Below are 16,255 nucleotides of genomic sequence, written 5' to 3'. Positions count from 1 at the left end.
CGAGCTGAGGGACCCAGGACATCGGAGCGGGCTGCGGGACCCGGGGCTCGGAGCGGGCTGCGGCTCCTCTGCTCTGTGAAACCCCCTCAGCTCCTCGGGTGACACCTCGGAGGTGCAGCCACCTCTGGGGCTGCAGAGGTGACCCCGAGAGAAATCGTCGTTTCTATGGTCAATTAAAAGTGACAACTCAGTGCCCTCCATTTATTTCCTGTCACTGAGATTTATTTTCTGTCCAAGGATATTTTACTTTTTCCACCCCTCCTGCCTCCACCCCCCAAAAAAAATCCATCTGGCAGCTGACCATCAAACTCTGGGTTTGATACCTTGCAAAAAGGATATTGGTTGATAGTTGAAGCTGCTACTTTGGCAACCCTGAAGACCAAAGCTCTCTGTCCACAAGGTAACCAGATAATATAGCCTGTCTATATAGTATCATGGCTAGCTTCTTCCAAACACTGGCTCCTGCCCACTCAGCTCACTCTTTATCCTGCACAAACACTCTGTATCCTCTCACAAGGCCAACTGCTCTCCACATCCTATCTGGCCTCCTTGATAAGCCTTGGAAGAGGTCAGGAACAGGGCTGGCTGTTTTCATTACTCCTTTTATTTACTGTCCTCAGTGAACTACAGGTAACATGAAGGCTATTTATATCTCATGTGCATCCCTTTAGAGGAGGGGTAGATTTGGATGTAGATCTCATAATTTGGGATTTCAGGGGCTGTTATCAGCATTTGGTTAAGGGATGGGATTTAACCCCTCTACTCTGCTGCTGCAAAACCCGCCTGGAATGCTGTGCCAAACTCTGAGGCCCTCCACATAGGAAGGATGTGGACCTACTGGAGCAAGTCCAGGGAAAGGCCACAAAAAGGATCAGAGGGCTGGAACACCTCCTATGAAGGCAGACTGAAAAAATGGGGCTGTTCAGCCTGGAAAAGAGAAAGCTCCTGTGAGATCTTGTAGCAACCATCTAGTACCTAAAGGGGGTCTACAAGTAAGATGGAGAGGGTCTTCTTAACAATGGCATGATAGGACAAGGGGGAATGGCTTTAAACTGAAAGAGGGTAGAATTAGATTGTATATTAGGAAGACATTTTTCACTGTGAGCAGGCTGAGACACAAAAACAGGTTGCCCAGAGAAGCTGTGGCTGCCCTTGGAAGTGTTCAAGGCCAGGCTGGATAGGGTTTTGAGCAATCTGGTTTAGTGGCAGGTGTCCCTGCCACAGGCAGGGAAGTTGGAACAAGATGATCTTTAAGGTCCCTTTCAACCCAAATCCTTCTGTGGTGCAGTGATTCACACAGAAGCCCTGCATTTTGGAGGCAGGGTAAAGCCCAGGAGATAAACCTATTACACAGGCACCACTTTCACTGCGAGGTGTGCTGCCACCCCCATTGAATTACAGAGGCATGGACAAGACTAAGTTGTCCTCTGAAGAGATGATGAAACAAAGTCGTTGGGTGGTGGTGAAATCACTGAACTCACCATCTTTAAAACTTGCCAGCCACCACCTGAGCTCCTACAGAGATTCACACAGGGGCTAACTGGACCTCACCACACAACTGGGAAAATTGGGGGAGATGGAGGTAATTGGTAGGAGACAGAAGATGGATGAACAGAGGAAGGATGGGTGAAGTAAAAACCCACAGAGTTGAAAGCCAGAGTGAGGAAAAGGAAACTGAACAAGAGGCTTCAGCCACATGGACTAGAGAGGACAGGACTAAAGGGGTGGTAGGGAATAGGTAAAAGAGAGAAGGATTGGAAGAGAAGGAATTGACTCCACAGACAGGGAACACACTTTTCAGTGGTAGGAGAGGCAAAACTGAGGTGGGGAACAGAAGTCCTCTCTGAGGCAAACACCAAGAGAGGATACAGGGATTGAAGAGGTGAAGAAATGGAGAAAACCAGAGAGGCCTAGGTCTGGGAGCAGGAGGCTGAGGGAGTAGGATGCTGTGCGTTTGGGAAATGGCTTGAAAAGACAGCTGTCTTGGGAATGCAGCATACGAGGAGGGACAGCACTGAGAAAGACGCAGCTGCCCCTGTCTGTGCTGTGGTTGTCACTGGGCAAAGGAACTGTGTTCACTGTGAAGGCTCTCAGCAGCTGTTTTCAGCAGCTCACCCTCAGTACACTCCAATGACTGCAAGTAACCAACATGGTGGGGAGCTCTTGGTGCTGCAGCCACCATCAGGAGCAGCCCAGGCAACAGAGCTGATGCTTCTACCTGTTGTCCTGAAAGAAAGCTGAACCACCAGTGCAGCACTGATAAAGTCCTAACACCAGTTTACAGGGAAGATTGGTGTTTGTGCCACTCCAAAGCACAGCAGTGCTTCTTCTGTTAGCAGGGCAAGCCTTAAAACCCATCTCTTCCCAAAACCATTGGATGGTCACTCTTTCAAGGTCATGCAACACGGCAGCCAAAGCTCTCTATTTTCTACAGGAGCACCAGAAACATGGAACCTGTAACATCCTCTTTTTCTCCAGTTAGCAAAGCAGGTTTGTCCTTCCAGTCAGGCTGGACGAGCCCAGAGCTCCCAGGCATACCTGGGAGTGATAAGACAGCTGGCCAGGTGTACTCTAACCCCAGCCCTGCCTGTGGAAATAATACACAGCTCTCCTGTGCTTAGGGAACACCCTTGGGACTGAGTTTGCTTGGTGCTAACTAAAACCAGCCCCCCATGGCTTTCCCATCCACTGGATGAAGCCACCAGATTCACAAAGGTGACTACGACTGAATTAAATCCTTTCTTGCATCTCCTAAGAGCAAATTTGAGTGTGGCTGGTCGCCTGCCTTGAAGAGCTGCAATGCCAACAGAGGACACGAATGAACTAGGCAGTTCCTTGAAAGTATAGGTTAGGATTAAAGAAAATCCTAGTCTGAGTGCAAATCAATGAGAATTACAGCATTCTGTGTATTCCTGGCATATCGGCTCTGCAGCATCTGGCAAAGTTAACACTCGGAGCTGGCAACATGCATATAAAGAAATGTGTAGATTATCGTACAAATATAAAACTCTTATGAGGCAGTCAGTCAAAACCAGTGTTGGAAGCATTCTCCTTTATCCTTGTGCCTTGTAAGACTGTGGACTCTCTGAGCAGAGATCTTCAAGAGCAAACTAACCATCTTTCGGCAGGGGATTAAATACAGTTGGACCTCTTAGGTCAGACCCTGGGGGTGTTGTGTGTGCACATGCACACGTGCATGTGTGTGTGGACTATATGGGGGTTTTATGAGTCATTCTCAAGCCTGCTCTTCATGATTATATCCATTTTCCAGGTGGGGAAAAACTGTCTCAGTGAGGCTAGAGCTAATATTTTCACTCTCAGGCTCCTACGTTCAGATTAACCACCAGGTCTGTCTCTGACATGCACTCCAGGCATCCAGCTGTGGCCCCCCAGGATGGGAGCCTGCATTCCTTCTTACCTCAGGTAATGCAGCAAAGACAAGCTGAGAGTGAAACCCAGATCTGACTAGAACCCCAGCAGCACGCTTGCTGGATCACGAGCACCCGATGTATTTGTCTTCATTTAATGTACTATTTTTTCTATCCTCTTGAGTAATTTCCTTCCCTTAAAGGATATAAATCATACACCTACAAAGTAAAGAATTATTTAAAGAACAGTTATATTTAAGTTTAAAAAAGGAGTTTAACTCCCTAGTGGCTGAGATGTGACTGGCTGGTGAATAAAACTTGGCTTAACTATATGAAGGTGTTTTATGGCTTCAGCACCATCCAGCCTGCAAACCAGTGTTCCATACACTGGGGTGCTATGGGGGTGAATACCCTTGCTGCAAGTTAACTTAATGCTGCCTTCATTCATTTCCCCTTAAGTGACCTACCCTGCTCTCAGCCCCAAATCCACGCTCACATACATCGGGCTCTGCCCCCAGTTTAACATCTCCACTTCACTGTGTGCCACTCTCAGGTGGAGACAAGGTAACAGAAGTTTCTCTGTACTTCTCTAAGTCACACCACAATTTCATTTTGTCCCTGATCTTACTGTTGATAAAGGCATGGGGAAATGTAGGAGTGGAGCGATTCCCAATGGAACAGCATTGACTTCAATAGCATTGACAGTAGGGAGTGTTAAAGGTAAGCTGTTAGTATGAAAAGGAATACTCTTCCTGCTTATTAAGAATGGTTTAGCAGCAGAAACACCACCAAAAGCTTTGAATGAACAATGAAAAGGACATGAAAGAAATTAATATGTTGGGAAGAATCATAATGACCATGTTTTAAACAACTTAGCAACTGCTCTCTCCCACTAATACCTTGTGTAGCAGTGGAATTCATGTTGCCTATTCCCTTTCATCTGTGCTTCACTCTAACAAGCAATGGATTTGATCTGAATAATACAAGACTAATGCTGAGACTTCAGTTTATGAGAACTGAAATACGATGCAAAGACGCATGGCCATTACATCTACAAGACAGACAGGCGCCCGTAACTTCCAAAAACCTTTGGAAAAGAGAAGAAAACACAAATCTACAGTCCAAAGGATCTTTTGTAGCCAAAAATAACCAATTTAAAACAGGAAGAGACTGATTCAATCAATTTTAATGCAGACCTTGAACTCCATGCTTAGAAATATGACAGAGCTGTCAGGAGCTGCAGCTCCCTCCCAGCCAGTGGACAAGGAACTTCATGTCACTTGAAGGAAAGGTTAGACATCCTGTGGGTCTGATGTGTGCTGGGGACAGATGGGGGCACAATGTTTATATTTAAACTCAGCTGAAAGGCTACCAGAAAAGCCCCAAAAAAGCCCCAAGGGCTGAATGTTCTTGGTTTGACTGACAAGAATAGAAATGAGGGCATGACATGGAAATCCTGACTATGAGCCGTGTTTCAAGGAAAACAGTATTTGTTGAGTAGATGAACTTTCAGTTATGTTTTGGACTATTTCATACACCATCTACAGTAAACACAGATCTGGAACCAAGTTCTGATTTCTAATATTCTGCCTGGGGCTGTAGGTGGCTCTTAGAAGAGCAAAAAGCTTTGGAGTCTTAGTCACATCCAAAATCTATTAGGGTCATTTTCCCTTCTTTCCCTCAACACGTAGCTGAAAAGCAAATCAAACTTGGGAGGTTTGCATGTAATCACCTTGCCTCCTGAACCAAAGCCTCACTGGACTTGCATGAGCAAGTACTTTGCTCACATATCTGACCCCAAACTCTGTATGTCCTTGCTGTTGCAACTAATCTGGGCCCATTAATGAGCATGGCTATGGTTGCTGGTTTCACAAGGTCAGTAAATCCTTGAATCCCCAGAGCTGCCTGGCAGGCACATAAAAGTTAGTTTGCAGTGGTTCTTCCACGGGGTGCTCTCCTAAGCCCTGAAGCGTGGAGTAGCTCGAAAAGTCAGCCAGGCAGCTCCTCTCAGCCTCAGCAGGGCAGCAGGACAAATTTAAGTCAGCTGTGAGCCCGTAAGAAGCCAGCTGCACTGGTGTATACAGTTAAATATGGGGGGAGCAGCTCTTTACACTGTGTCTCATCTGTTCCCTGGCACTGCCCATGTACCAGCCCATTCCCCGTGCCTTTGAACCACCGACCATCATAGCAGGGGCAGGAGCTGGGAACTGAAGGCAGGCTGTGGTGAGGACCATTTGCTCCTGGGACACAAAGTACTCAAGCCTCTTCACCAGAGCACAGCAGATACCACAGTACTGAGAGCGTATCCTGCGTGACAATCGTGGCAGAAAAAAAGGGTGTTCGTACTCAAAGGGCAGAGCACTTTATTCTTTGCGGGATCACAAGGGGGAACAGCCAGCCCAGGAGCTCGCAAGGGGCTGGAGCCATGTGCAGGCAAACCCAGCAGTGCCCGGCAGTGTCTGAAGTTCTCCATCCCTCCAGAGGATGTCAGCGTGGAGCCACCAAAAAAGGCGATCTCTGTGACCCAAATCCGGCGGCTGTGAGGAAACGACAGCGAGCTCTGCGGACACAGCCCCGGAGCTGCCCGCCTGCTTTCCCACAGGTAAACAACTTCCCCTGGCTGTGCAGCTGCTGGGGGGACGGGAGGGGCTGCGAAAGGCACCGCGGGCTGGGGGATACGCAACAGGTTATCCCTGAAAACAAACGGGATCCGTGCTCTGGGCTGAGCAAAAGCACGGGGCGCTCTCACCCTCGGCTGCCGTGCTCTCAGCCTCCTCCGGTGCCCCCGAGCGGGGATGAGCAAGTGGAGAATGCGTTCACGCACAAGGAAGATGAGCAAAACAATGGAGGTTGTGTTCGCAGACAGCAGGAACCCACTGCAGTCTGCAGCCGCTGAGCAAGTGCCCACTGGAGAGAGCTGGGGGGAGATCCATGTGCTTGTGCACCTATTGCTGTTGTTTGTGCCACCAAAAGTTTGTACATTTCAGTCCCAGCAGACAGCCACGACCTAAAGAAGGAACCACTTTCTGTCCGTGGCACATTTCTGTAATAGCTTCTGTCCCCAGTAATCTTAATTTGGAGAGTCTAAAGTCACACTGTATTTTCTAAGGAGCTGGTTCTAGCCCCTGCTGCCTTTGGTCCTTCATGTGGAGCACAGGAGCAAATGTGCCACAAGCATCAATCTAAGAAGAGGGTAGAGGATCCCAGATGGAAAGGCTGTACCGGTGATGCCAAGTACTAAAAAACATCTCTAGGCTACTGTGCAGCCTTTGAAACTACTTAACAACTTAGAGTGCTGCTGCAACCCAGATCACACACCTTCTCCAGTCTGAAATGTCCACATGGACAACAACCTGGTAATTGCTTGCCAAAAGGTCTTGTGGTCATTCAAGAAAAATTAGCTACCTGAGAGAAATTCTGTAGGTATTGATAGTATCCAGGAAGACAGACTCTACCCAACACAGTGGGTTTAAATATAAGCAAGAACCTACAGAACCTCTGGGCTTTACTGTATCCAGTTCCTTAGCCAATGTTTCTCTTTGAGCATGCACACATCAGTTTTCCCATCAAACCATATGGACTGGAAGTAAGTCATCATCCCTTCCCAAGTATGATTTAATAAGTCCAAATCCAGGACCTGACTCAGGCTACATCCACTGCTAAAGAATCACTTGCCAGCTAACCATGCAAGCTGCATTTTAATCTCTCCTTTACTGCTATTTATTTCATGGGGTTGGGGTTTTTTTCTTGTTTTTACATGGGTAGATTAAATTTACTGCCAACCCACTTTCTCATTCAAACATGTTACAGAGGAAGTGGGAGGAAGGAGGAAATCAGGAACAAACAACAAGCAGAAAATGGCATTAGAAGGCTTAGAGAGGAGTCTGATCCTTAGCCATGCGCACTGCCCCATTCCTGCACATCCGCAGTGCTCTGTACTACAGGGAAAGGAAAAGTGCTTTTTTAGCTGTCGTTGTCCATGGAAACACATCAAAGAAAATATGCCAGAGCTCTAGAGTAGAGAAGTCCCAAGACTACCAAGTTTCTCCTCCCTAAAAAACAGCATTCACATGTCAAAAGCTCTTGCCATATATTATCTTCCACTGTCCCTTCATGGCTATGTAGGTGACCTAAGAAAATCCTTCTCTGTGCAGTCCACCAGCCAACAAGAGCTCTGAGCTAGTGCCAAGGCTCAGGAAATGCCTTGCATGTGCCCTCCCTTGCTTAGGAGGTCACAGACCTGATAATTCTTGGTAACATCCTCCAGGCATGTGCAATGCGCAGAGGCAGACATGGAAGAAAGCAATGTGAAGAAAAAGAGCCACAGCCTTTCACTCTCACTGCTTTCAAGGCTTGCTTTGTCCCTGGTGTCCATCTACTCCCCAGCCAAGAAGATACATGGCTCAGTGAGCTCAGTGACTCTGCAGTCCCTCTCTCAACACCCCTATTCCTGATCCTCACCACCACATCTTGCCTTTCTCATGGCAAGAGCAGACCTGTAACAAGGACACAGTGGGTGAACACTGCTTTGCTGGCATCAGGAAAACAAGCTGCAGGCAGGATAGCCAGCAGCACTTGGAAAAGGCACAGAAAGAAAGGCAACTCAGTCATGGAGAAACCTGACAACAGCTCTGCTCCAGGCCATGAGTAAATGTGAGCTTGAGTTTGCCCAGACTGAACTTGAGAAAGGCATGTACTTCCTCAGTTTTCCACGTGCTAGAAATGTTCAAGACCATCATAAGAGAATCTGCTGAACCATTTTGGGTTCACCTGGTGCTGGCACACATGCACAGACTCATCCACCAGCTCACAAAGCAGTGGTGCCATGGCTGGGAAGATCTGGGTTAGAGTGCAGACACAGAGACACTGTTAGTAAATGAAGCTGGGATGTCAAATGTTACTTTCAAGAAAAGTCCAGTAACCTACAAAAGTTTACCAATGTACTTGAGGAAACCATGATTATCATGAACATCCCTCCAATATAAAAAATATTTGTTTGATTTCCTCTGCCCAGTACCATTGATCATCCAGTTACCCCCTGGGTGTCGTCTGAGACTACCCTGATTTGATGTCCTTTTAATGAGGGCCCTAAACCACGATGTAAGGAAGACTGGTGTCCTGAGCATCCCCCATCCTCATGGGGAAACCAGGCAGTTTTGTACAGGATACCATCTGTTAGACTGGTTTCCGCTGAAAACTCATCTGTGTTCCGGCAAGAGTGTGTTGAAGTGCATGCATCTGAGTAATTTTAATTTTTTTTTAGTTCAGATGAATCAGCAGATATGAGTCCAAAAACTGTGTAAGTTTAAAAAAAAAACAACTTCTGGCAGTCTGCAGACCAGTTTTCCCAAATATTTTTAACTGAGCTCTCATCTACACCAACCTCTAAAAAGATATCCACTTCTAAAGTGTGAAGCATCCTCTCATGGTTATTTCTGTCGCAGCACTCAAAAGTACAGTTAATCCTTGTTTTAGAACAAGTTCCCCTCTATATTCTGTGGTAGAAGGTGACATAGCCCTAGGTACTAACATTTAAAGTAACATCCATGGCATGTGGTGGGCAATCCCTATGGCACATCTGGGGCTGAAGGCTGTCAGCAAACACAATCATTTCAATGGTGGCTTTCGCTTACTGCTGCAATAGCTTGAACCTCTGTTTGATTTTTAGTGATAAATTTAAACTCTGGAGCACTACCAAGATATCTAACTGGTATTATTATTATTTTTTTCATTACTTGTATTGCAGCAGCACCTCACTGGGCACAATTTACAGGTTAAAACTCCAGCATTACAGGTGCTGCACAAGCCTGGTAAACCATCCTGCATCCTAGGAAATTCTGCTCTGGATCAACAAGACATGCCAGAAGGATGACATAAGAAGCAAACCAGTGGCAAGGGATGGATAGTGTAGCAGAATACTGACAGGGCTATCATGGGAATAAAATGTAAAGATGCTATCAATGTCACATCAAGATTGTACAATCAAAAGGTGATAAATGAAAACATTAAGATTCCTATGACAACTTCCTGAAAATGGCAATGCAGCTGTCTTATTTACAGTAAGGTCTATAGCTGAAAACACATTTACAAGAGCATTTGGAAGTAGGTTTTGAAAAATACCCAGGAATGAGAACATGATGCATAAGAGAGCTGAATTACCACCGCTGTTGGATCTCTAGGTTTCTGGTTTTAATAATCACTCTCAGAATATCTGTTAGACTTTAGAAAAGAAACAGGGAAAATGAAACATGGGGAGAAAAATGCAAAATCCCTGGCAAAACATCAGGTTGCCCTAACTAATAATAACCTTTTGGTAGCAGCTGTTGATACAGACTAAGAAGTGTATGCTTTGCAATCCCCTTATGCCCTGAGAGTGTGAGTGCTCAGACACTGAAACTTCACATGCACTGTCTATGGGGATCAGCACTCCTGTTAAATTCCTAAGTTTCCCCCATCAAACTTATTCAAACACCCAAGAAAGTCAGTGACTGCCTTAGATTTTGAATCTGGGATAAACACACCATGTTTTTGATTGGAAAACCGATACATGAGCAAAATTTGGCAATTATAAAAAACATTTTCCCACATCACTCAAAGCAGCATAGGGTCTCCCCTGTCAAAAGACAGAAAATAAACTCACCTTTGTCTAGAGAAGTAGAGACCTTGCAAGCCTGGGAAATTGTACATTCAAGGGCAATGTGTCAGGCTATTATGAATGAGGAAAACAAGGCTCTAGTACCAGAGCTCACTACAAAATAGGCTGGCCTAATAACATTCAGCTCTTGGTTGCGTGGTCACTGCCTACTGCCAGTCACATCAAGGATAAGTATTAATGGCCAAAGTCATTGTAGTTACAGAATTAGGTAGGAGGAAGAAAAAAGCAGCAGCAGGCAGGCAGAAGTCCTTTTTTTTTATATGAATAAAATTTTATTGAATTTTATACAATTAGAAAGAACAAAGAAAGAGGAGCAAACAGTCTTATGGAGGGTAGGAACCAGAAGAGCTTTCCCAGTAGAGGAGGGCACCTGCTGAGGGCAGTGTTCCTGTAAATGTCACACAGGGGTTGTTACAAAAGCAGAGAGAATGTGTCTGAGCTTTTCTTTGATTGTTTTGGGTTTTTTTTGCTTCCCACATTAGGGTTTCTAAAGCCACTCTTTTTCCCTCATCAATCCTACCACCCAGCAGCAAAGTGAGCAGACAGGCAGGAAGGAGGACTGCTCCAGTGGAATGGGTGCACACACAGAGCAGCGCCTGCCTGCACCACCAGGGGGGTTTGCACCCATTCTGGATGCAGTGCTGTGGAGGGGGACAGACGGGAAATTGGATTATTTTTATCTTCTTTTTCTTTTCTTTTCCTTTTTTTTTTTTTTTTTTTTTTTTTTTTTTTTTTTCTTTTTAAGAAAAGAAGGCACAAAATCTCAGCCAAGCTTCAAACCTAGTGCTGCTTGGGAACTCCCAGTCTCCCAAAAAGCCAGTGTGTCCATGTGGGAACCCAGCCCTCACCTCTCCCTCCTCTTTCTCAGAGTCTGTGCTTGCATTTGTACTGCTCAGGTAGAAGGCCCTGCCCAAGGTTTGTGCACTGCTAGGGAAAGTAAAGCCGTGCCAGGACAAGGAAAGTGGGGATGAGGAAGAGTCTGTTGGCTTAAACAGACCCTTTTTCCAATGTGAGAATTATGGAAAGTCACCTGTGACTCCCCACATTGTTTTTCCAAGAGCAGACCTGGGAGGGCTCTGGTGCTTTTTGAGGTGATTCGCTGCCTTTGCCTGTGCAAGGCTTGGTGTTACGCAGGAGGGCCAAAACACCTATCCAGGTGTGGCCTCTCTGAACCAGCTCTCTCTAGGAGGGGAAATCCCAGCCCTCAGTCCGGCCCTCCAAATGGCATCAGGTTCCTTCAGAGGTTTCAACTCTTGGCTTTGATTAAGGCTATTTAGTTGCAATAGAAAAAAGTAGAGGTGCCAGCCACAACCACCTGCCAGGCTGCAAGGAGATGGCAGGGCCACTGGCAGATGCCACCAGTACCCAGTCCCAGGACACTGAGGGAAGTGGGGGAGGCAGAGAGATAGTGTGTGGGCTTGCATTAAGCCTCTGCTTTCTAAAGCAGGAAACAAATCCTGCCAACATGTCTGTGCACGTGGAAGAGCGGGAATGAAAACTCTGATGCCTTTCTGTGAAGGCTCCAAGCACAATGTGTGCTCTGCCATGCTGCCCAGCCCTGCATAGCCTGATGAATAAATTCCACCGTGCAAACATCAAGGTTTGAAGGGGGTTGAAGTCACTTGCCGTACACCAGAGCAGCCCAGGGGCAAGAGATACCTCATGGATGCAGCTGCTTGGTGCCCCACCACACCACCCTGCTCCTCTCTGCCTCCTGAATAACCCCAGCAACACCCCAAGAAAAAGAAAAAAAGAGATCCAAGCCCTAGAGCAGCAGCAGCAGCAGCAACAGCAGCAGCAGCAGCGGTGCAGCCTTGCCCTGCACCGAGTGTCTCAGGGAAAGATGCTCCACAGCTATAAATAGGGCTCTGGTGGTACTCCAATCTAGTGCAGGAGAAACACCCAGTCTGAGGATCTGCATGTGTCTGTGTGTGCCTGTGTGTGCTGAGGTGGAGGGAAGAACTGCAAAAAATAAACACAAATGCTTCCCAGTCTGCACCCTCACCCAACCATCCCCTTGCCTGGGCTGGTGGCTGTGCCTTCATCTCGTCCCTCCAGCCTGTCTCATGCTTCCCCACATCCAGCCCCAGTGCACAGTACTCCCTAATCCAACAGAGGAGCCAGGGCCATGGGAAGCTGGGGCTGCTCAGCCTTCCCTGCCCCAATGCAGGTCGTCATCCTCTTGGAAACAAAACAGCAACAACAATGGAAAAAAAAATAATATATATATATATATCTCCCAAACCTCCCTGAAAGACCCAAATGGATGGAATCAGTCCCCAACAAAACCAACAGGAAATAAAAGCAAAAGTTCCCCCCAGGGTCAGGCCCGAGTGCATGTCCCAGCTGGGGCCCAGCAGCCCGGGAGCACATCCCGACCTCCCTGCTCCTCTGGCCTTGGCACATCTGTGGCGTCCATTGGCACGGGGAGCTCCAGCCCCTGGGGGGAAAGCGGCTCGGACAGGGCTGTCCCAACAGCTGGCAGCAGCCTCGAGAGGGGAGGGCAGGTGGAGAGGTAAGTGTGTGACCCCCACCGCCCCGCTGCCTTTCAGGAAGGAGTAGGGTCTCTTCACCCTGCTGGGGATGAGAGGCCCCTCGCTCAGCTCTCAGCCACCAACACGGTCCTACACCAGGGAGCCAGCCCGGCTCTGGGCGGGCACCATGACGGGGACAGCCCCGATCCGCTCCAGCGTGGCCTGGCTGACTGCATAGGAACGGGTGTGCGGCAGCCGTGGCTTCCTGCTGACAGAACCATTGCTCCGGATCACCTCCTGAGGCGACGGCGCCGTGCTGGCCGTCACCACCAGTGTCTTAGGGGGAGCTGGGGATGGGTGGCCGCCGTTGGCATAGACGGGGCGGGCACTCGTGCTCCCTGAGCGGGAGAAGGGAGGCTGGTGAGCATCGTTGCTGTTGCTGAAGCGGGTGAAGGAGTCTGTGGCGTGGTTGGCTTTGGGGTCGTTCCAGTAGCGGCTGTTGTAGGTGTTGGAGGAGGTGAGGGTGTCATTCTCTGATGAGGACGCATCGGCGTGGAACGTCTTTGCAGCAGAGGAGCATTTGGGTGGTAGGTCATCCTCCCTGAGAAGGAGAAGGTGTGAGGGCATATGAGTGAGGCAGTGAGGGCACTGGCCCACTTGTCCAACACTCCTACCCCCAACCACCATGCTGGGGTCAACACCGTCAATTCAGGGAGAGGGACAGCACTGGTGTCAATCAGCATTGCTCCTTGGCCTGTTTGCTCATCCCTGTCTGCAGGACCTACCTGTGTGCTCCATGTGCCAAATTTGCCACTGAGGCAAATGTCCCATGTTCATGTGTCTACAAAGTCAGGCAGTGCCAGACACTGATAGTTGTGATGACTGTAACCTCTGTGACCAGAGAATATCACAACTGTATCTCCAGAGCTTTACAGCTATCCCTGTCTCATTATAGGTCAGAATTCCCACCACATCACTCTCCTACAGAGCTAACAACATGAAGTCCCATCCCTCTTGCTGGGGGAAGAGTTGGAATTCGATGGCCTTTGAAGTCCCTTCCAACCCAAACCATTCTGTGATTCTATGAAGCCAAAGTTCTTGTTAAAGGTGATACTGAAAACAAAATCTGTTGTTACCATTCTTCAGTTTCTCCCTCCATTTTCTGGACATATATGGACATCTTCCCCTGACCCCGGGGAACACACCCAGGATTAACAAAAACGAGATTTCCAATTCCACTCCTGTCAGCCGCAGCTTTTGCTCGGAGGTCCCCTACCACCAGCTTTCCCTGACCCCTACCTTATCTCGTTGGGAATTTCCTCCTCTTCTTCTTCTTTGTGTTTATTTTTCCAGTAGAACAGTGCTACAGCCACCAACACAATGCAAACAACGAGCACAACAGCACCTGTGGCCACCGCTCCTGCAATCAGGCCGATACTCCGTGGGTGAGCTGTGGAGATGATTGAACAGAGCATGGAGAAGAAATCAGGGATGGGCTGTGGCCATCTGTAAGCACATGAGGCTGCCGTGGCTTGGGAGGGGAGAAAGGCAACGTTCCCATTCCAGGGCATGGTTATCTTCTGATAGAGAAGCACGTGGTGGCTCACAGCAAACATGGTTACTGTACACCTTACTGTCACAAGACAGAAGCAGGTGGCCAAGCCTTCCCTGGCAAAATACTTACGTGCAATGACTTGCAGGTCCAGAAGGCAAGTGCTGGTTCCAATGGCATTTGAAGCCACACATTGGTAAAGACCTGAGGACACAGTGCTGATATTTCGGAGAGTGACAGTGCCCTGGACTTGGTCTAGTCAGAGAGAAAAGAAGGATTTAAATCCCTCCCCCGCTTGAGGAAACCCATGAAAAGGCAAAGCCAGCAAATAGATAATTTTGGTGTGAGACTATTAAGAGAGAAATAAATTAGGAAATAACCTTGAGATGGAAGCATTGTGCGTGCACATACACACACAGAGACAAGATTAGGCCTTAAGGAGCTTACACTAGATGTTTCTTTCTCTTCTTATAGAGGAATTTCTGCAGATGAAAGCTTGGGACTCTCAGTGTTGTGTGAGAACAGGGAAGAAAGAGATGCAAAATTACCTATACCCAGATCTATTTGTTGAATTCAGTCTTGCTCTGCAGAACCCCTGCTCTCCCATCCCTGGGCTCCCCATCCATCTCCTGCTCTGCTAATATTCCACATTCCTGAATTATATGAAACTGAAAGCTGGCATATTCTTAAAATACAGCAAGATAAAGGGCAAAAGTACAACTATCAGTATTTGATCAGGACACCAGTCTAAGAAAATTTATGGATGGGACTCAAGACTGGAAAAGTTTGATCAGAACCCTGCTTCTCCATACATCTGAAAAGCAGCTCTGGCAGGAGTTTATTGGAGAACTGTGGCATCCATGTGAGAAGCTGGCCATATTTCCCTGGGATGAGTCTGCCACTCTTTTCCCAGTTTCCATTCCATAAGCCTTTCATTTGGTTTAAAATGCAGGTGAGTTGGCAGCTGAAATTTCCAGCCACATGCCAACGTCTAGCAACTGCTTTCTCTCTCTCTTCCATTCAACCCAGTCCTTGTTTTCCAATGGGGAACATGCTGTACCAAAAAAATCCCATGAAAATTTAAGTGGCCTCTGGAGAGTACCCAGTCCACCGTGGGCTTTCGGAATCTTCGTTCCAATAAAGGGAGCATGCAAATGACAGCAGACGCTCAATGAGCCATGCCACCTCTGGCAGCTCAGACGAGGGACAGCCCAGGCTGCCACCTGGGAAATAAGAGGATAATCAACAGAATGAGCACCTTGTGTGGCAGTTGGGGGCAACTTGGGGACATTGTCCAGTTTCTCCCAGAGGTATGTTGGCCGGGGAATGCCTTCTTCCGAGCTGCAGGTCAGTGTGATATCGCTGCCCACGTCCAGGGACCCCTGGATTCTGCAAAGCGGGGCAGAAGGAGGAACTGCGAGAGAAGAGGGGAAGGTGATAGCAAATCAGGAAATGTGACCAAACAGTGGAATGCAGGCTCACTCTGGACATGTGCTGCTGGGGAAAGCAAGGACAGTGGCATGAGCTGTCAAGGAGACAAGAATGAGGCAGCAGACAGGAAGTCATTATGGTTTGGGGGATGACAATTCACACAAAGATTCCTGACCCACCAGCACATCAAGGTTACAGACTACTGCTGACTTTCATAGGACCCAGTCCTCTTAGATCCCTCCCTTGAGAAAAAGGTGACTATTTCTGTCTTTGAGATAGCAAGGATGGTGAAAGTTAACAGAGGTGCAGGCAAAATTTAGAGTGATTTGGTTTTGCTTTTATATCTCTATAATGGCATGCACTTTGGAGTACTTAGTATCAATGGGAACATCCAGAGCTTATTGTTTTCATGGAAAGGAAGCAAAGATATAAAGTCATTTTCTTCTCCTGTTGCTATGCACCAAACCCCTTACACTCCATTCAGCCCTCCATGATGCCCTCATACTTTATTCCTGCTTCTTTGGAACTCCATATCACAATACCACCACAAAAACTTTTTCTTCACCATATTTTAAAAGTTCATTTCAGACTGCCTGCATATGAAGTCTGTGTGCCCTACAAACTCCCACAGCACGCACAAGGCAGCCCATTCCTCACCACAGGATGTCTGTGGGTTCAAAGGCACACGGTACCACATTGCTGATGATGCACTATCATGCACAGAGGTCCCCTGGTCCCTGTTCCCCCCCTCTCCCCTATAATACCAATAAACACA

At 47.7% G+C, this 16,255-nt stretch overlaps 1 protein-coding gene and 1 long non-coding RNA gene across 6 annotated transcripts in view; one reads left to right on the top strand and one right to left on the bottom strand.

The window, feature by feature from the left end:
- The first annotated feature begins 5,446 nt into the window (after positions 1–5,446).
- LOC117245048 lies at positions 5,447–10,759 on the top strand. The gene is made up of 2 exons (XR_004499208.1): positions 5,447–5,970; positions 9,115–10,759. It is a non-coding gene; the product is annotated as an uncharacterized LOC117245048 (long non-coding RNA).
- IGSF11 (immunoglobulin superfamily member 11) overlaps positions 10,725–16,255 on the bottom strand; it is a 103,888-nt gene continuing 98,357 nt past the window's right edge. For 3 of the 5 annotated variants that reach the window (XM_015643589.3, XM_015643611.3, XM_015643628.2), the window contains exons 4-7: positions 15,308–15,463; positions 14,182–14,304; positions 13,797–13,947; positions 10,725–13,098 (exon numbers count right to left, since the gene is read on the bottom strand). In XM_015643589.3, the coding sequence (XP_015499075.1) occupies positions 12,648–13,098; positions 13,797–13,947; positions 14,182–14,304; positions 15,308–15,463 (881 nt within the window). In that variant the 3' untranslated portion in view covers positions 10,725–12,647. The remainder of the gene's footprint in view (positions 13,099–13,796; positions 13,948–14,181; positions 14,305–15,307; positions 15,464–16,255) is intronic. The other 2 variants (XM_033517468.1, XM_033517469.1) reach the window with 2 other exon arrangements.

Source organism: Parus major, chromosome 1 (assembly GCF_001522545.3).
Source record: "Parus major isolate Abel chromosome 1, Parus_major1.1, whole genome shotgun sequence".
In the NCBI taxonomy this organism is placed as follows: Eukaryota; Metazoa; Chordata; class Aves; order Passeriformes; family Paridae; genus Parus; species Parus major.
The sequence above is the reverse complement of the archived record's forward strand: the minus strand, read 5'-3'. Positions and strand labels throughout refer to the sequence as shown.